A 21,154-nucleotide genomic window follows, 5' to 3' on the forward strand; every position below is an offset into this window, starting at 1 on the left:
AGCCTAGCACATTAGCATTCTGTTGCAAGACCCACTCAGAGATGTTTTTGGGTTTGTTTGACAGGGGGGATTAAACCAAAACTGAGGAATAAACTTGTTGCACTTCAATGGAATTTATTAGTATCAATTCAGAAATATACAGACCAATTAATATAATCACATTAGCATGCAGAGCCACTGTGGAAGGAAAACATGAACAAAAGTGGGCCTTCACAGAAGGTGATACACTGGCACGATTATTTCACTTTAATAATACTTCTCTCTAATAACTCTTCTCTGTCTCAATTCTGGAAATGCTGCAGAGGTCCAGAATTCAGGACTACTCAAAGTGAGAAGCAGTAGAGTAGAAAAGATAACTAGACTACGGTAATCCAGTCTTACAAACCTCTTTATTAGCAGCCAACACTTTTGCTAATTCAAGGGACATGAAAGTCCATGAAGTTAAAGGGTACTTTACAGTGGTGGAAAGCTAGTTTTAGTAGTATTAGTTTCTGTTTTTCTTAGGAGCCCATCCAGCTCACAGAAAGAGTTTTGCAGAATCTAGAACAGGAATAAAGGAAACCACAGGTTTAATAATTAACGTTATACTTTCAGTAGAGAGATTGGAAGTGACTCCACCTCTTTATACATCAGGAAAAAATTTAAAATCCAAAAGTTAGTATTGTGAAGAAAACATTTAACGTTCAAGAGCAAAGTCAGGGGAAAGAAGGGCTTCAGCCTCCTAACTGGACTAAAGGCTGAGTCTGGCAACACTTTCCCTGCCACTGAACAGCATTAAAACCTATTTTGCATATCACACCGTATCAGCTTCTCAGACTTCATTACAACTGTCAGAGAGAAGAAAAAATCCTCAAACTAAAACTTAGAAAACTATGGGCTGCACTTACAGCCAGTAAGAAGCACTCACAAGTTTTAAATACATACAAAATGATGTCTGGAAATTTCTTCTTTTCTGGACCAAAGGAGATCTTTCCATACAAAATGATGTCTGGAAATTTCTTCTTTTCTGGACCAAAGGAGATCTTTCTGCATAGACAGAATGGTCATTAGGTGATTTATTTGTGGCAGTTTCACCTATCTCCTTCCAAAAGCTCAATCCATTCAGCTCAATTCAACTCACCATAAGAAAAAGCATCAATGGACCGACTGACTCAAGTTGCTTCAAACCAGGATTCCTCATATTCCCTAGCTATGCAGTGACTATATTTTAAAAGGGCAGGCTAGAATTAAAAAAACTAACAAACCAAACCATTCAACTCTGAGTAGTTGCACTGAATCATCATCATGTTTGGGGGAAAAAAGTAGTTGTTTTTTTTTTCTTCAAAAATCACAGACGAGCAGGATACCCGATATCTTTTGTTCTAAGTAACAAACATGCGAGGGAAAAATTGTGCCACTGTTGTGGCAGTGCTCTAAAACTGATGACATACATCAGTGATGAAGAAAGTCTTTAGGGATCCCATGCTTGCTGTGAGAAACCAGAAAACTGACAAGGTGTGTTCTGATGTAAACACACCAACAATACTCCGCAGAATCAAAGCGTTCAGCAAGAAGTCAGCCCCAGTAACAGCCTTTTTTTTTTTTTTCCATTACTATGTACAACAACTGAAAATCTGTAAAAACAAACAAGGTAGCTTCTGCTTTTAGTAATTATTTCAGTGCCTGTTCCTGAGGCACTTCTGGAACCTTAGCACTAACACACATAATGTTTGAAGAGGACAGACCCAAAACTTTATAATATAAACCAGAGGATTCAAATTATTGAAGATACTGAGTCACTTCTTCCATGTCTTCACGTCCATTTCTGAGAGCAGTAGATGCTTCATACGAGCTTATGCAAGCTTGACCGACATACTCTGAAATCTCTTCAGCCTGTTAGCAGCAGCCACCACATAAAAATGTTTCTGTGAACAAAAGAGAACAGTCCAAGCGTGAGTGCAACTGAGCTAAAGGACCTTTGCTGTGGCTGGCACAGATTTTTCTTCTTGGGAAATCCATCTACCTCTAGTGACCTACACCTTGTGTGGACTGCAGTCCAGAACGGGTTTGTACTGGAGGGTCACTGGTTACTGCAGAACAGACTGCTGGTCCTGTGAACTTCTGAAGCATCATTATGAATTGTATAAATCTTTACATCACCTACTTTTTAAAATGCAAGTGTGCAGAAGTATATGACCAAACAGCTGGAGTGCAGAAGTGAAAAAAGTGTAAGCCTCTGGTCTAACTCCATGGCAGGGAATTACAACTCTCCAGTGATGAAAGGAAACGGTCCTCACGAGTTTTCTTCACATTCCCACAGGCTTCTTTGTAACAAGATTACTGTGTTCACCTTTCAGGATCAATTATCTACAATCCAGTAGAAACTTAAACATAAATTCTTACCTATCGCTTCTTCTTATAAATATTTAGTTCTGAGGGAGCATGGGGTTATCAGAAAGGTCCTGAAGAGTTCTCTGGATGGGTTTAAGCCTAACTTTTTGTCTCTCCCACCCCTACTCTCTGCAGTGGGAGGCACAAAGCTGCCTTACATTATAACCCTACAGCAGAACAATGCAGCTGTTGTGAATGGAAAACATCTAATATGAAGACAAAGAACATTTCATATATGCTGAGTAGCATCTGAAGTCTCAACTTGTAAGAAAATAAAAAAGTGTAAAAACTTCTAAACACCTATCAGAAGGAACAAAAATTGAAACCAACTTGCTAAAAACAAAAGCAGTATCATTCGGGGGGGGGGGGGGGGGGGGGGGGGGGGGGGGGGGGGGGAGGCGGACCAAAACCTTAATTTACAACTGCAAATAGACTTTCTAAACTCGTGTTTACAAGAAGGAAGCCTGTGGGCACAAGTAAGCCAACATACAAAAAAAGGAGGGAATGGCTCTGCCTGTGTTGAGCTGCTTTTCCCTCTGGAAGTAGATTTGCCAGACTTTGTCTCTTTACCTTCCATTTTCTGTGAGCCATGTAACTCTGCAGCAACAACTGGGACTTCAGGCGCAGCTTGGACTTCTTGGCTTTGGCAGGTAGATCATTCAACCACTCGTGCTTCAGACACTGCGTCGCACTCATCCGGCAGCTGCAGGAGAGGAAAACCGTCACGTAAGCCCAGCTACCCAAACTGCCATTTTCTCACTGCCCTGTGCTCCTGAATATTGGTGATAAACTGCCTGAAATGAACCAACGTGAGTAAGTGGAGATGCCTCCTGAGGTGCTGTTCATCCCAGTGCACAGAACCCTAATGACATCCTGCACTCACCAATGTCAAGGGTAAGTGGTGTGAAAAGCTGTGAGCTGTGGTTAAATACAGTATTTTGCCTTTTCAACATTTGGGTTTGGATGTGAGTGGGTTTTTTTTCCTTCAAAGTAGCTGTACAGGTTCATCGGTTGATGCATCATTTTGTTATGTGAATGCAGAACTTCCCTAAGAGAATCAGTGCATACAGAAAAATAGTATTTGTGGTGTTACCTGTCTGTCCTGATAGTGCAGGCTTATTCTGTGCCCCACATTTAAAAAGCACAATTGTCTAGTCACTGTAAACTTGGATCAAGCTATGCACACATTATATCCTGACGTTCATCATCAGGCCCAAATGCGAAGGCCTATCCAAAATGCCTTGAGAAATATATGGTAATAGAGGAAATCCTGGGAGAGGTGTTGAGAAAAAAAGTTTAACTTGCCTGTTTTCAAAACAAAAGCCTATGCCTAACTCCTGAGCTTTGGTCTGAGCTGTCACTGAGAAGATGAGGAAAAGACAATTCCTGCCTGCTCGCACTTCATGTCAGTAGCCAGGGGAGGCAAGTACAGGTCTTGCACAAGGCCAGACCTACTGTCCCAGGAGGGCACCGGTGCCCAGCCTGTCGCAGAGCAGAGGCTCTCCAGACACCTGGTGAACACTGGGCCAACTTACTGACAACCCTTCTTCCTTGCATAGTCATTTCATTCACAGCTTCTAACCAGACTTTGGATGGTGTTCCCCCGGCATCCCTATTCCCATTGCACAGGGAAATGGAAGACTCCAAAGCACGTTTACAGCAAATCATCGTCAGCGTCTGAGAAAAAAAACCCTCCGCTGTCTCCTGCTGGCAATACGCTCAAGTTCAGTTTATTCTTAGCTTTTCATACGACTTGCTGTTCAAAATGTAATTAGTACTAGAACTGCTTTGTCTGATTTAGGTAATGATCTGGAAGTTGTTAATATTCTACACACTCCTCTGAATTCCCCTCAAGCACACAATCTGTTTTACTGTATGCATCATTTCCTGTTTTGATTAGTTTTGTATCACTACTCAGCAAGAGAAACATTTCTCTGCTCCCTTATCCAACCCCATAGCCATGGTCCGACATCGGTATCATCTTCATTCTCCCCTGTTGTTTCATATGTGCAATCATTTTTTTATTTCAGTGGAGCCAAGACCGAGAAGCCACATGCAGAGTTCGGTCCCAAATGCTTCTTAATATCTACCAAATGCACGCAGACCACTTTTAAAAGAGAACAATGCATATTTTCACAGCTGCAGCTTCCATCTATCCTCCATAGCATTCAAGAGGCATGTTTGCAATTTGCGGTAGGGCTTGTAAGAATCCAAAGTAACAACAGGAATAGCTTTTGGTCAGAAAAGGAGTCCTAAAGACAGATTCCTACACAACAAATCCTTCCAGATCTCCTCTGTTCTGCCTGTATTGATGCTACTGTGAAAAGCGACTTTCTTCAGTCCGGGTATACAGACATTTTCCTTTCAGATGAGAGGCTTTTGAATAGCTGAGGAACGGCCCAGCAAGGGCAGATACAGTACACAAAAGTGTCACATAGTAAGTTCTCACTGTTGGTGGCAATCCCAACAGTTGGCTGGTAGCAAAATAATGTCATTAGGTGCTACTGTCCTCACCATTAGACAAAGAGGTACCTTTTCTCCTTCACGAGTAGTCTGGAAATAAAGTCTTTAGCTTCTTCCGATAGCTGTTCAAATGCTTCTGCGTCAAAATCCCAGCTGCAATTGACAACATAATTCATTGTCTCTGCATCTGTTTCTCCCAGGAATGGGGACAGGCCACTCAGCCTTCAAAAAACAAAAAGAAAGAATGTGAGGGAGATGAGCAGTTATTATAGCCATTTATATATCCATATATTTTTTTTTTTCCTTCTACAAATTCCCTGCTTTATGATTCTTGTTAGCTTATGGGGAGGAAAGACTCTCGGCTGTGGCGGGCTCCATTTCTCAGTGCCTGCCAAGGCAAACCAACAGTTCGGAGCAATAAAGCGCCGTAACGCTAGCGTGACTCTCTAGCAGTTCACTCAGCTAAGTTGGGGAGCACTGCTACTAGATCCCCAAGGAAATTAATTCAGTGGGGATCTAGGTATGCACCTCAGTACTTTCCCAGCTAGGAAAGCTAGGGGAACTCGAGAGCTTTCCTAAATCAAGGCCCACATCCATATTTGGCTTGAATTAAATAGAATTCGGGACAACAGCATACTTATTTCAATTAGTCTCCAAGCCCAGATTTATTGCTCCAGTCATTTATTACTTCATTCAGTTGGGTTTTGGCTAACAAATTTAAACCAGGAATGTATCCAGATTTAAACCAGAAAGCATTTGTGAAAGGTTCTGGAATGAAGTCAGCTCATCAGAAGGCAGAGCCCTGGGACAGGGAAGCCGTCCATGGCCACCAGCCAGGTAGCAGAGAAAAGCTTTAGCCCTGTTTGTGACATGACATTTTTTAGACCCGTGGCCTAACACCCAACGTTAATGCCTCCATGCAGATGCACACCAACTCCAAGCTACTAAAATGATGAGATTGCAGATTTGAAAATTAATTCAAGCCCTCAGGAATGCAATCGCAATGAAAAATCTGACGCGCTGTGGGCAACTTTTCCGAGTAAAAGGCGACCTGACCCATTTTACCTTGCTGAATAAGGTAGTACAGAAGAACGTTTATATATTTATTGAAAGGATTATTTGTTGTTTAGAGACGCTGTACGCACAGAGAGGTGCCTTCACATTAAAGGGTGGGGGGTTTAACAGAAGGAATTGGGAGGCACCACACCAGCCGGGCTCAGCACTCCTGCTCTGTGGAGCCCCTGCGCCCGCGTGCTCTTGCCGACCCTTTGGTGCCACCACCGCCACCCCTCACAGGGCTACTCACAACATATACGTGATGACGCCTACACTCCACATGTCCGTTGGGAAGGAAACAAAGTCATAGTTCACCACTTCAGGAGCCAAGAACTCCGGAGTTCCAAAATTAACCTTCAGTTTCTCACGAGGTTTGTACCTTCACCAGAAAGAGAGAGCCATCAGTGCCAGCAGCGGGCTGGGGAACACCGTGCAAGCCGAAAAATCCAGGCTTTTTGCTGTGTGAACACGGCAGAGCCAGCATAGCAGACTCCCCAGGCAATCAGGACAGCATTAAAGTCTTTAAAGAATAAATTGGTGAATGTTGCTGTGACTTCAGGTGAATATACCATCAGCTGTCCCTTCACCTGAGAAAACCAGAAGGAAGACCAAGGGCAATGAAACCTGCAAAGGCCACCCCCCCGGGGTGACAGCAGCTTTATTCTCTGCCAGGCTGAACAGGATGCTTTCCAGCAGATGCTGTCCAACATAAAAACACATAAAGCAGCTTCCATTAAAACAGGTTTGGAGAGCATCTGCTTAGCGGGATGCACCCGGCTGCAGCTCAGGGTAAAGGGCTGTGTAGCAGATCCCAGCACAATATAACTGCTAAGGTGGGACTCTGGAAAGGATTGTTTGGGCTTGGTAACAAGTTATACAGTGATCCCACACAGGGAGAAAATAATTCTGTTCTGTCTCCGAAAAGGGAAAGGTTACAAGACTGAACCAGCAGTAACTGTCACTGATGGCAGCTGGAGTCACACTTGTGTACAGACAGAACAAACCATTAAAGCATTGCTTTTGCGTCCCTGTTTCCTGGTAGATCTTGTCATCAAAACTACTTAGTTGAAGTTTGTATCTTTACCCTCCCTATTAAAAAAAAAAAAAATCCACCCAAACTTTGATATATCCATTTCTGTTTTCATAAAATACTTCTAAAAGAAATAAGTCCTTGGACAGATACTTACACACAGGTAAGTACAAGTAGGTACATTTATGCATGAATATGCCAGGTTTTGGCTTTAGAAAAGCCTCAAAGGGTTTAGAAAAGCAACAGAAATGTTATCGTTCGTACTGGTATACTAACATGAGTCATTCCTTTTTATTCTAGGGGAACTGATTCATGCTCTCACAGTGCACAAAGTAAAAAGAATGGAGAAAAGTCCCCATTTCTCTTCTCTGAGGGTTTCCTGTTGCAAATATGCTTCCCCCCCGCCCCCCATTCAATCAACTTATCTGTGTAAGAGTTTAGCAGATAATTTCCACAGCTAGGACCTGCACAATAAAACTCAGCAGTCAAGAAGACTCCAAGAGCCTTCATGGAGTCCCCAGAGTAAAGCTCAACGCAGGGAATCATTTAGAGGTAATTGGAACAGCAGTACAGCTTTATCCAACAGAAGTTTTATTTGAGTAGTAATTAGATAACTAATGCACACAGCAGAAAACTCATGCCTACAGCAGCATACTGCATAGCTCATTCACATAGCAAAATTACCCTGAGAACTACCAAAACATACCAGAAGTCTGTGGATTTTGGTTTTTTTTTTACATAAACTCATAACTGAACTCTTACCTCCTTGCTAATCCAAAGTCAATTATTTTAATCTGGTTTCCTGTGTGATTTACACATAGTATGTTTTCAGGCTACAAAAAGAGAAGAGAGTATTTTAAGACAGCAAAGGTATAAAAAAAATCTCAGAGATTTTAATGACAACTTTCAGTATAATACTTTTCCTTCTGTTCCTATCATGGGAGAGAAGGATTTGACTAGCATACTAAATTAGTGAAGGTTTGGTTTTGAATCTCCCATAAAGAAGTTTAACTTCTGTTCCTGTATAACAGTATTCCTCTATTTGACCGCAGGTGACATATTTTGAAACAGAAAGGCTTCCCTGTATAAACAGTAAAGTCAGTCTGATGGTTGAGGCTTAGATGGAGTACAAAAGTAACTATACAAAGTCACAAGAAATGTGCCAAATGCACCTTTTGGTTTGCCCACAAAGGCAAAATTTGGTTTTCCCAATAAGAGCATTTTGCAAGGTGGGGATGGGCAGGCTGACGGTGTCCAGACTTACAACTGCAGAACTGTCTGCTGGCCAACCCAGTCTAATAATTTATGTAAGGTTCTGTATCAACAAGCAATAAAAAAATAAATAATCAGTTGCTCTTTCTGTTCCAACAGATCAGTTACGAAGGGACTATTAAGAAAACACTGTCATTTTACTGCAGTTCAGTTCCAGGCAGTAAAAAGTACAAACAATAGGAAGATGGTTAAATAAGTATTTGAATACAGTTACAGGTGGGTAGGGGGAAGCAGAGGGGAGACTGCAGGCATTTTCTACCCAAAAACGTTTTTGGGTGTGTTTTTTTCATTGATAACAAAAGGGCATTGCTTAATTCCACACAGAATAAAAAACTCCTGATTTAAGAGGCGCAAAAGCACAGATTCCTGTTCACTTCACTATTCTAAGCAAGCTACCAAATAGGCATTGAAAAAAAAGTAATGAATCTCCAGAGCTCCTTTCATTGTGGCTATTGAATTAACTAAGTCTATTCCTTTACGATGGAAGTCCATGAAATAAGAAATGACTTTTGTAATTAAAGACTCTGGTGGTCCAAACCACAGCATCGCTAAAAAGCAGAGAGTACAAACTACTGACCTTCAGATCTAAATGGAGAATATAATGCTGGTGCAAGAAGTGGACTCCTTCACAAATCTGTTTGGTAAACAGGATTGCATCCAACTCCGTTAGGCTGTAGTTTTCATCTGTGATCCGGTCAAATAATTCACCACCATCAAGACTAAAATTTTGACATAGAAAAGTGTTACCTTTTGACATAGAAAAGTGTTACAACACCTACAATCCCTCATACACTCAATTTACTTCCAAGTTGGGAACTTAGGCTCTCTAGTTTGGTAAGGGTCCTAACAACACGTCCAATATAAAGTGTATCAGTAGTCTCAATGACTTCAGGAGATTTATTTCTGAGCATGAAATTAGGTATCAACATAAATTCAAAAATAGAAAAGTTGTTCCTAACGTTTTGGGGGGGGGAATAACGTCCAACCCAGCCCACTGGTGATCTGATGGGGACCTGAAGAACGCACAGAGAGTACCAAAGGATCTATTATTCACTCCTCTTATTAGTCTAGAGAAAATAAGTCTTCAACCTATAAAATTTACTAAATGAAACTTCTCAAAGTGACAGCTATTTTACATGAGCTAACAAATGAACTTACTTCTGCACAAAAACTAAGAGAAAATTACCTCAGGCATATAGTCTCTAACAAGGTTTTCCAAGGTAAAAACTTTAGGTATTACTTTCAATATACACATTTTAATGGTCTTATTATGTATTTGCTATTTTATTTTGTATCCTTTTTTCCTTCATGTCATTAACAACCACTCCTGTAGCAGAAGCTTCTAGGTCATAAAACTTCAGGTTTTTGTAAAGCAGTACGCCACTACGCAGAAAAGGCAGCAGGTATACGTCATGAAATCTCCCTTTTGTGAATTCCGTATTTGATACAGATTAAAATTCTTATTTAGCTTCAAAAGGGGAGACATTTTTATTAATCCTAAAGTTATTCAGAGGTGGCAGACCATGCATATAATTAATTACCTTCCTACTTTCTCCTGGTCTTTTCTAATTCTACTTAAAAGACCTCACTCGTCCTCTTGTCTGGGTCTCTCACCTTCACTCTCCCCCTAATATAAGATTTTATTTACCCACAACACTTTTATGTAATTCAGCAGCTAGGGACAATCTTGGGGCCTCTAAGTTAAACTTAAATTATAAGAGAACCATAGTGAAGTTCCGTTCATTAGCAACCTTGCAAATTGGTCCATACTCTCGAAGACGGCTGCCTTTCTTGTCATTTGTTTCAACTGTAATGTCACCAAATATATAGGTTTTAACCTGAAGAAGTTACCTTTAAAACATATTTTGTTTTTCCTTCTAAAAATGAAATCAATTCTCTCTCAGGCTGGGAAACCACTCAAGCCCTCTTCACGCCCCAGAATTATCATTCGCTATTCCCTTTAGCGACCTGAGAAAACCCAAACATCTGACAATTCCTGAAATCCTTTAAACTTACTATTCCATGATCAAAGTGATGTTATTTCTGGTTTCAAAAGCATCATAAAGCTGGATCAGATTCACATGATTTAATTGGTTCATTATGTTAATTTCATTTTTTACTTCCTCCTGAAAAATAAAAATAAATCAGAGAAAACGAGCAAAATATGCTCCTTAAATCCCAATATATTAAAATACAAGTATTTGTAAAACTCAGTAACAGCTACACCACGGGTCTCGTATGGACGGGAGGTTTAATCACAAAGATGGGAGATGACAAACAGTTACGTAAGGGCCAAGCTGCTACTTACTACAACAGATTTACAGTGTCTGGTACTACCCAACACTAAGGTGCCCCTTAGGGGCCAACCCGGGGAAGGGGCGTCGAGGTGCCTGCAATAAGGCCAGGTTTAGCGTGTGCTCGCTTGGGTTCACAGCGACGTAGTTACCCTCTCTTTGGCTCCTTTCACTTTTATGATTTTGGCTGCCAGGTTGAGACCAGTCGATATTTCCGTGCACTTATGAACTTGCCCAAAACGCCCCCTGTGGATACCAAGGAGAAGATGGGAAAGCGGCTTAACACAGCTCACCGCAGGAACTTTTCATACAACTATTCTTATCGTTGATTAAAAATAGCACAGTACAAAGTGAACAGAATCAGGTGGCCGGCAGCATGAATCTCCTCTTTCTCTCAGCTTACGAAGGATTAGTTTTATCTTTCCAGCCAGTTGTTCGATGCTTACATTAAAATATTATGCCCCCCCTCGCATCACTACATTTCACTGTGGCACGATGACCTGATGATATTCTTTTTCGGTTCTGTAACTGTACCCGCTCGCTGTCCTTCAGTGATGCGTTAGTGGGTATATTAACAAGAATATTTCTGTCCTTATCTCATAACTTTTTAAATGACCGTAAGACCAGTAACTGTAGCCACTCCGCAGACTGCATTTCTTGCGCGTCCTAAATTCTCTCCCTTGTTGCCCAGATACATTAATGCCCCTTGGGATGATTTTGAAACACCATCTTCTCTGCTATTGCATCACATTGCTTATACTTATTAAGCTATATTTGTACTTGGATCAACCTGTAAATCAAGCCTTCTTGTCAGATAAGTAAGCATACAAGAATACAAAGGCTGAGGCAGCTGCAGTCTTCCTATGAGTGAAAACTAAACATAAGGTCAAAATAATTATAACTTCTCCCTTAGTTTCCTTTAACACGCAGTTCAGCATGGAAAAAAGATTTTGGAAGCTGCCTGACCTAATGGGCTTTGCTGACTTCAGATGCTCCAGACCTGCCTGCCTGAAGGGTGCAGGTGTCTCATGACACCAGCTGCAGCCAGGATTATCCTAACACACACAAAAAACAGTCAGCCAAGATCACAGTCACCGAAGGGACAGGCCTCCCCCCCCCCCCAAAAAAAAAAAAAAAAAAAATCAACAGAAAGTTGATACAAGGAACTCAGCAATTTTGGTAGCACAAAAGGTCTCAAGGATGAACGTCCGGCAGCAGTGAGCTTGTATGGGCCTCAGCCACGCGTGCCCTGGGGCCACCTGAAGAAGACAGCTCTAGCTCTCCAGTGTATTTCTTTATGCCTTGGCTACCAACAACAGTACAGCATGAGGGACAGGGACACTTACCCCCCCAGTACTTCGTGATGACACACCGAGTAGCATGTTGTCACCTCTGTTTGCTTGACACTCACAATGCGATGTTCGAAAGGCGCAGGAGGGGAAGGGCTGTCATCTAAAGAGGAGACAAGCTGGTCATTGAGCTGTTTCTGCACACATCACTCAGCGTCACCTCCCTAATACACAGGACACACGCGTGACCTTGTTGCGTTTGCTAAGTGTAATGAGAAATCTCAACTGCCCTCCACGGTCCCAGCACCCACAGCTCCACAAAAGCAGCCTCTCGTGCTCCTCGCGCCTTCAGCATCACTGTTCCTGAACGGATGAACTCAGTTGCTCAGAGGGGTGTCGCCGATGCAGCCCTCGGTGCTTCTGTGGCTGCGGGGCTCTGCAGGAGAAACAGCCGTGGCCAAGAGAACCACCTGGACAAGCCAGCCTCCGGCCGCTGCTGCTAAGCTGCTAATGCAAACACTTAAACAGAACTTTAAAGTGCACCACCCTTTCTCCCATCTTTTCCTCTTTGCTTCATGTTCCTCTACCACACCGTCATTTTCTTCTGCTACTGGAATTCAGAGCAGCGCTGAAGTCACCTGGATAACATTAAGCATGTGATTCCTTCACTATTTTCAGAGTAGCATGCAAGCAAAAAAACCATTGCATTTGCAGCTAGCCTTAAGGAGGGAGGTGCTGAAAATAGCCAAAATCTCTGTTCCTTCAAGACTTATACTGCTAATGCCATTTTATTGATGAGGAATAAGGGCCCTGAACTGAGAACAAGATCCCACCTCCTGTATCTCAACCCTGGTTTTTTACTACAGTAAAGCCACTAGACACCTTTAAAGAATCAGCATCTTAGTTTATGCATTAACAGAAGAGGTCACCTGAAAAACACATCTGGAAACGTGGAAAAAACTACACTCAGTCATCTTTCAGTCATCATATGGCAGCTGGAAAGACCAGCACAAACACACAGCACTGATAAACGATGACAGTTATTGGTAAAATCAGGAAGCTTCTCCTAGCAGTGAGATTTTTGCAGACAATGTCCAAGTTAAAGCTGCAAACATTAACATGACAACTCTGAAGTTTAATCAGTTTATGGGAAGCTAAATCAGTTAACAACGATACACTTAATGTCCACGTTTTTCTAGGGTAAAGCTTCCATAAACCCTCTTTCGGCATCCCCAGTTCAAAGCAATTTTACAATTAATCTCCAGACACCTGCAATTTAACAGTTGATTGAACTCATCTCCAGCCACTGCTGAGAAAGCCAGATCCAGGTCAGGAAATCTACCCATGTATGTACTTTCTAGAACACACAAACATTTGTGCTGCCAGGAGAGAGTACTCCCTGAAACAACGCAATCAACTGTTCGCACAGTAACTGGGAAAAGATCTATGACCCATAACACGACAAAGACCAGAGCAAGATACTCTTTTTTTTTTTTTTCCTGCACTCTTTGCTGCTCTCTGGGTCTCCAGTCCCTAGCTACTAAAGCATACCCGGTTGGCATACTCTTAGATTAAGCATTTATTCCTTATGGTAAGGAAAACTGATTTTTTTCCAGAACTTTTCTCCCCAAAACACATTTCAAAAGGAAAATTACTGTTAAAAATTTGTAGAACCTTTAATTCACTTGTTACATAGTCAAAGACACCCATGGCAATATGTTCTTGAACTGCAGGACACAGATGGTCTACTGAGCACTCCTCCACCATTTGTGTGTGTATGTATGTATATACATATATACACACACACACACACCCCCCACACGAGTACCACAAAATCCTCAACGTAAGTTCCCAAGAGTAACTGCAAGCAACTTACCGATGATCATTTCATCCTGTGTGGGATGCTCTTTGCTGGCTTCCAATGACTCAGTCTCCTCCGGGGCTGTTCCTGTACACTGACGAGCAGCATTTTCACTTCCCCCTGAAGATGCAGACTCAGGTTCTCTCCTCTCACAGTTGGTATCTGTTGGGGATTCTTCTGCTTTTGCCGTTTCTTGATGGATTTTCACTTCTTTTGTAGGCTCCTTTGCAGAGGTACTCTGTGAAGTTGTGGGCTTGCATTTTAATTCAGATTTCTCTTCAGCCTTTTTACCTGGTTTGGGCTGGCTCAGTAATGTCTGTTGCTTCCCTGTTCGAGGTGCAAGTTCATTTTGCTTATTGTCCCCTTTCACTTCTTGCTTTGGCTCGGTGCTGATGATTTTAGGACTCTGTTGAAGCTTTAACTTCTCAGGCAGCTGTTTGGCTCCTTCCACTTCTGCTGATGTGGAAGATGAGGATTTTACTTTGGGACTTTTACCTCCCAGATCATTTAAGTTTCCTTCCTGCGTCATCTCAATCTTTTCTTTCATTTCAGTCATACGCATATTGACAGATATCCTGCAGAGCAAACAGTTGACATTTTATGCAGGTGACTACCCTTGCTTTTCTAACTTTGTGGGGGAAGAAAAATCCATAAGCTTCCAAAACCTCAGGTTTCTACAGTCAGAGAAATCTAAACCGTACCAACTCCTCTCAGGAAATGCTCACAGCACTAAGGGAAGAGCACCAAAAAGCACGCTGACGCTTCTTCTGTGTCCTCATCTGCGTATATGCTTGCCTTCTGCCAGACACAACCCCGCCCCCCCCCAAAAAAAAAAAAACCAACACAACACAAAAAAAAAAATGCTCACACTGCAAAGCGTTAATCCCACAGGTGAAAGTTTACCCACTTTTTGCACATGTTAGGGTTGGTCAATAAAATACCACTCATCCGAGCAGAGAGAGGGTAGCGATCGCCTTCACAAGTGACAGGCTGATTATGGAAATGGGTGACTGCTTATATGGACCTACAAACCCAAAGGTCCATCCCAGTCCTCTTCCAGCTGGCTGACTTGCACACTCAAACGCCTGTGTGTGCATCTTCTGAAGGGACAGCATTCTTTCCACGGCTTTCTGTTAAAAATCTAACTTTCATAAGCTCTTTCACTCCACCAATACTAGTTGCCTTGGCATTCTAGCTACTGGAAAAGTCTAATCATTTTTTTTCCTCTTGTGTTGCCTAAGAAGAATACATACAGGTTAAAACCAATTGCCTCTGCTCCTAAAATCCAAAGACATTTGTGTGGTAATTTTGAGTCAACTGTTACCGCTCCCACTGTCATAAGCACGCAGTCTGATTCCAGCAGGGCTGAACTGAAACTTGTGAGGTTGTAAAGTAAATTTTACATAACAGCAAATAAAGAATATTTCTGATGTCTAGGAAAGAACGGACCTCATTATCACAAAAGTTCTTGCTTCTTTCAGCACAGGAACATTATTACAAAAGATGTTATAAAAGAAAATGTTTCTGCTTTTGCGTAAGAGTCTGCAGATTCTAATTTTCAGCACCTTGACCACCCTTGCACTGTGCTATGGACCTAAGCTGCACGGGGGTGAGCTATCAGAGCAGCCCAACACAGCTCGGAGCAAACACCTCCACTGCTATCTAGACCAGCCTGAACTCAGTAGGACTCTTGGGCAAGTCTCCAGGCAGGGAACACAATGTTCTTCTGCCACTTCTGCGTGGGCTTCCAGACTTCATTAAAAGTCGCATTCATTTTAGAGAGGCCTTTACCACCCTCGTGTGACTTCACACACAAAAGCACACCAGGTACCCCGTGTGGAGCTTACTCCAGGCTCTGCCTTCCAGTTATCTGCCAGCCTCCCTCCTCCCAAACCAAGGCTTTTGGGGCTCAGGCACCCCCCTGCCCAAACCGTCGAGCTGCTGCAGAAGCTGCTGCCCATCTCCAGGTTCACCACCTGGCTTCATGATCAACCAGCACCAACTTCCAAGGGGCAGCAGCAACTCTTCCTCCAGGGCTTTGCAAACACCTCGAGCCACCCTCATGGCACAGCACGACAGGCAGAGCCTCCAAGGCAGCGCTCGGGCAGGCAGCTGGGACGGACCCTCTCAGGCCGCTGAAGCACAGCGCAGTGCAAGCAGCTCGCCAGCCGCAGCCCGAAACCCACCGGGGAAACACAGGGAGGTCCCTCTCGTCATAGCGGTACCACAGAAACCAGTTTGGACAATGTCTATAAACCGTACATGAAGTTATTCCTGAATGTTTGAGAAGAGGCCACAGTAGTGGAAGCTTCTGCTTTCTCCTGCCACATCCTTACGCTCAGCCTCTTAGGAGAAAAATATCCCAGATGCCAGTCTGCAGCAAGCCCTCTCCCTTGTGCAGCTTATGTCCTGATATCAGGACAACTTTCATTCATTTTGGTAATTTATTCTTCATTCTCTCTCCCTTTTAAAAAAATAAATAAATTCTGTAATCCCAGTAGACACTCATAGCACAGGAAGATTTAAGTTTCCATCCTATATTCACAAGTACCGCTACAAATTCAAAGTTTATAAAGTACATATACACAAAAGTAGTGTCACGTTCTTGTCTGGGCTTCAGGCACTGATTTGTACACATGAACCATGGGGAAATTCCATCCAAATTAACATACATACCTATATATATACATATATATATATATCCATCACCCATACATACAACACATAGACATACACAAACAACTTTCTATCTACCAGCCCATACAGAGAAGGCAAGGCAGTTAAAATCTGCCACAGAATTTCCATCTGTTGGGGTTTGGTTGGTAGGGATTTTTTTTGGTTGGGGGGTTTTGTTTGTTGTGTGGGTTTTTTATTTAAATAAATGGAATAAAAACCAAATCCTAAATAAATAATTCAAAAGGAAATGGATTATGAAAGGCCTATAAGTCTTTTGTAATGTGAGGAAAAGATGAGACTAGTAGATATTAATAAGGGAACAATCTGGTCATGTCTTCAGGTGACCGTGGCATTAAAAAAAACCACAAAAAGCACCAAGGACAGCAAATGAAACAAGTTGCTTGGTTTTGTCATATACTAGTAAATATCTCAAATTCCTTTCACACACCCCCCAGTTATAGAAACAGAGGAATCAGAAAGGAGTGAATGGTTTATAAATGTCCGACTGTCTGAGCTACACTAGGGTGGTCAGCTTTGTATCTCTAATACACAGAAGCACCAATCATATAAGAAGTCTCCCATACATCCAGCCCTCTGACACCCTGGCTTCCCAGAAATTCACAGAGCCTGTGTTGCTGTGAGTTTTCTGCCCTCCCCATTTGTAAGGTCTCACCGCTCCTACCCTAGCACGGCTGGTTTTTCCCTGGATCGTGCCTTAGCAGGAGCTGCCTCCTTTAGCGACTTGGCTTTCCATTTTATTTTTCCCTTTTAACACATGAAATGGTTTCAGATCACACAGAAAGCCACCAACAAGGCCATTACCTGGTATGTGTCACTTCACACCCTGCGTCAGATACGGCATGGGATGCAGAGGGCACAGCTTCCCGGGATGCCGCACGTGATGATGGAGGTTTGTTTTCATTCTTCCTGAGTTTCTGATGAACAAGCTGCTCGTGGCACTCATCTAAGTGTGGGGCTCTGTCCGTATCGTGTGCTTTAGCAGGAACATTTTGGTTGTCTACGTGATCTTTATTTACCAAGGGAAGACCGTTGTGTTGATTCAAAGCTTTGACACCAACATCCTTTTGCTGTTGACAGCTCTTAGAGCTGTGTGTTTTGCCAGCACCTTCTACTACTTGCTGCTGCGCTGTCCTCTCTTTAACTTGGGCTTTGGAGCCAGCTTTGTGGGCTACAGCGCTACAAGTGTTCACCTTCTCACATGCTCCCTCGTTTTCATCCAGCTTTTTCCCACTTCTTGTCTCTGAATAAAATAAGCCGTTAATAAATTAGCCCTGACAAAACTGATGTTAAAACAGAGAGGGAATAAAGTAACCCACCATGCAAAATAACCTACACAGTTACATACATCTGAAAAGGCAACAAGAACCCCCCCGAGAGGTTTACAATCCTTACACCAGCAGGCTTGAGACAGCCATTATTAACGCTCACGGTTTAATCAGAGGTTTACCTGCTCTGCTGGCTTTCCAGCAGTGTTACAGGCTGCATTTGGAGTTCCATAAAGCAAACAAAAAAAACCCCACAAGGCTCAAGCTCACTGCCTCTAAAATCTGAAAGCAGTCTGCGGGAAAATATACCAGGTAGTTCAGGCACTTCAGACCCATCCAGGACCTCCTGAACCTGATAGATCCTCCACTTAATACCCCTCTACGCTCTAATCAGAGGGGTAGAGAGACACTGAACAAGACTCCAAGTGACACCGGGGCTCGCGACAGCGCCTCTTGCATTTTCCACAAAAGGACAAGAAGGTTCTTCAGCACCTTCTCATGACAGTGATTGTGAATACTAACAGTAGAAGTTTCTAGGGTAACTTCTTTCGGGATTGGGCACGCACAGGTCACTGGCAATCAAGGTTAGTTCACAACTCCATGTAGCTTTTGAGTCAGAATTGTGACCGCCTGCTTTATTTTTGTCACTTCCTAAATGATGAAGCTAAAAAGGGGATCGCCCTTAACTTAAAGGATTCGCCAACAGTTTGTGAAGACAACAGCATGACAGGGCCTGCTCAGCATCACACTCACCCCTGCTGCAACTCCACGGGCATTGTAACGGATGCAGCAGAGCAATGCCCTGACAGATGCCTCCTAAATAGGAATCTAGCCCTGACATAGCAATGAAACCAGCTGATCAAAAAAAGATACCCCCAATGTCAACATGTCCCTTTTTCAGAGAGGGGGAGGGAGGGCTGGTTCAGATGTGTTAAGGGAAAAGAATTTATTAGGTTGGCTATGTGATATGGCCACCACCTTCTTGGTATCTCTGAACAAGTATCGCTCTCAGTTCAGCTCACTAATTCCAAAGCAAAGAAACTGCGCAGCCAAAGGTGCTGCTTTTAGTTTCTTCACCTTCCAGCATTTTGTGAGGTTTGATCTGGGGGAAGGATCATCTTGCAGAGGAGGGGAGAACAACTCTATCTCCCCAGTGGAGAAAGAGGACAAAGTTACTCAGTTAGATTTGAGTAATTCAGACAGCGGGAAATAGCAGGCTATTAATTTCCAGTTTGTCTGCTGCATATTCTAGAGTCCAAGGTTGTAGTGTGCCTGGAGTGATACATACCTTCCAGAGGCTTCTTGCTTTCAGTTTGGGTCCCTCTGTTACTAAGCACATGCTTCGGTTTTGCACCACTCTCCTCGGACTTATCTTTAGCCTAAAAGTGACAGGGGAGCACAAAAATCAGAGTTACGTCCAAGAGTGTTTATTTCCCACTAGGTTCCTCCAACTATGTAGGTGTTCAGACTCTGCAAAATAGAAATGAACACCTCTGATCTTCTGGATTTCTAGTTGCTGCTGTGTTTACTCCCTTCTTCCAATCTCTGCCCGCTTTTGCGGACAGGCATACTTCTAAAACAAGATGACACAGAATAATACATTACCTCACCGTTATCCAATATTTTGACTGTCAGAGATTCAGCCTCCTTCATCTTTACTCATACTGATTAAAAGCCATGACATGTGAAACATAAAAGAGATTAGAAAAAGAAATTATACTGTATCTCTGTTGTTTTTTGGCTGGCGACTGAAAGATAAGCAACGTTTCTGAAGATATGGTTAATATATTTGTCTCAAGGCACCGAAAGATTCATGGTGTGAGCTATGATAGAGATGCTACCAAAAAAAAAAAGCCTCTAGCTTTATAGTTACTCTTGTGCACATACTTGACATTACATTTGTCACCTTTGGCGTGGTTAAAAACAGGCCTACTGCCTTTCAGAAGCAAACTTATTTTTAAGCAAATTTCTTCATCCAGTTAAGAAAGCACAGAGGAGGGATATTTTTTAATAGCGCCACTGAGCACTTCACAGCTGTACATTTGAAATCAAATTAAAACCAAGTAACTAATATCTAGCAAAAAGAGTTACGTGAAAAAGCGTAAAATTTCTTGGTTGATATATTGCTAAAATCTAGTGATAAGCAGACTCCTATCCTTATTTGTACAAGCAAATAATTAACATTTTAAATATTTCTACAGATAACTCTGGTTACAAGATTGCTGCAAATCAGCACCTTCATCTGTTAGTAAAAGCAGTTAAGGATTTCATGCTCCAACCACATAAATTCCACAACAGAGCACCCACCCTCCTCCCCGACCTCTCCCTTCCCAAAAAACAAAACACCCGTAGAGTAGAAGTAGTAAAAAATCATTACCATTTTTATTACAGCTCTAAGCAAACCTGCAACAATGACCAGGGGGAACATTATTCTTGCAAAATCCTAGGTGCAAAGAAAGCCTTGGATAAGTGACAGTTTAATGCTGGTGGGTTTTTCTGTCTGTTTTTTTGTTTGGGGTTTGTTGTTTTGTTTTTTTTTTTTAAAGTAAAAAGTTATAGGTTTGGATCCTATGAAGCTCAATTCATAGTCTTTTATTAATTTGACTCCAACCCCACAAAACTTCTTCCATAAGCATTCCCATGGCATCCCTGGAATGCTGTCATACCATCAACAAACAGCTTCACCCAGAAATGAAAACATGACCTCCCCACTCCCACCCCCATACTGAGTAACTTCGCACTAAGCCAGCTCCGCGATAAGCAGCACACTGTTACAAAACAGCAAAAGCTGGAAAACAGAAACAATCAGGTAGCAAATTCTTTTTATTTGCAACTGTGGAGCCCTTTGGCCATGTCTACACTGCTATCGTAAAACAGGCTGCAAAAACCAGACCGAAGCTAGCACATGGCTCAGCGCAAGCCGATTTGTTTTTAAATTCACCCGTGCTACGCTCCACGTTACCCCAGCTAGGTCACGTACATACGCTACCTCACTAATTCTAGTTCAAATAGCACTCAGCAGCCTGCGATCAAAATATCTTAAGGTCTTACCATTGACCTTATGCTCCAATTTCCAAAACTGGTCATGACCAGAAACAAAAAAAGGAGAACAATGATGGCCATGTTGCAAAACTGGAGGTAGCCAAAAAAACTCTCAGCTTGCTCGACGTATAATACAAAATACTCCTTGCTTGCGCCGTTCTACAGTTGAGGAGTGGTTAAAGCCTGGGACACAGACCTCCACCCCACCCTAGTCCATCAGGTCACCAACAGCAGGCCAGTCCACCTCTCGGTCTCCATCTGCCCACCCATAAGACCTGGATGAAGCTCTGACCTCCTCCTACCCCCTCTTTTGCAAACACCGACGAGGAGGCAGCACACAGCGGCTAGTTGACAACAAATCCTGACAGTATGCGACAAGTCCATGTGCAACAGCCCTCCAGTATCCCTCACATCACCTCCCTTTATTTACATCCCCCCTTACTGTTCTTTTCACTTAGACCCTGACCATCTGGAAACACCACTATTTTATCATCTTGATACCCCCCTTCACCTGG

The 21,154-nt window shown here is 42.6% G+C and overlaps 1 protein-coding gene across 4 annotated transcripts in view; it reads right to left on the bottom strand.

The window, feature by feature from the left end:
* Window positions 1–370: 370 nt before the first annotated feature.
* Window positions 371–21,154, bottom strand: part of MYLK3 (myosin light chain kinase 3) — a 37,759-nt gene continuing 16,975 nt past the window's right edge. For 3 of the 4 annotated variants that reach the window (XM_080410822.1, XM_080410820.1, XM_080410819.1), the window contains exons 2-14: window positions 19,975–20,040; window positions 18,886–18,976; window positions 17,134–17,572; window positions 13,651–14,210; window positions 11,832–11,937; window positions 10,638–10,731; window positions 10,208–10,317; window positions 8,769–8,910; window positions 7,682–7,752; window positions 6,140–6,268; window positions 4,903–5,055; window positions 2,941–3,073; window positions 371–1,904 (exon numbers count right to left, since the gene is read on the bottom strand). In XM_080410822.1, the coding sequence (XP_080266948.1) occupies window positions 1,833–1,904; window positions 2,941–3,073; window positions 4,903–5,055; window positions 6,140–6,268; window positions 7,682–7,752; window positions 8,769–8,910; window positions 10,208–10,317; window positions 10,638–10,731; window positions 11,832–11,937; window positions 13,651–14,210; window positions 17,134–17,572; window positions 18,886–18,976; window positions 19,975–20,040 (2,166 nt within the window). In that variant the 3' untranslated portion in view covers window positions 371–1,832. The remainder of the gene's footprint in view (window positions 1,905–2,940; window positions 3,074–4,902; window positions 5,056–6,139; window positions 6,269–7,681; window positions 7,753–8,768; window positions 8,911–10,207; window positions 10,318–10,637; window positions 10,732–11,831; window positions 11,938–13,650; window positions 14,211–17,133; window positions 17,573–18,885; window positions 18,977–19,974; window positions 20,041–21,154) is intronic. The other variant, XM_080410821.1, reaches the window with a different exon arrangement.

This window comes from Falco punctatus (assembly GCF_963210335.1).
Source record: "Falco punctatus genome assembly, chromosome: 14".
Taxonomy (NCBI): domain Eukaryota; kingdom Metazoa; phylum Chordata; class Aves; order Falconiformes; family Falconidae; genus Falco; species Falco punctatus.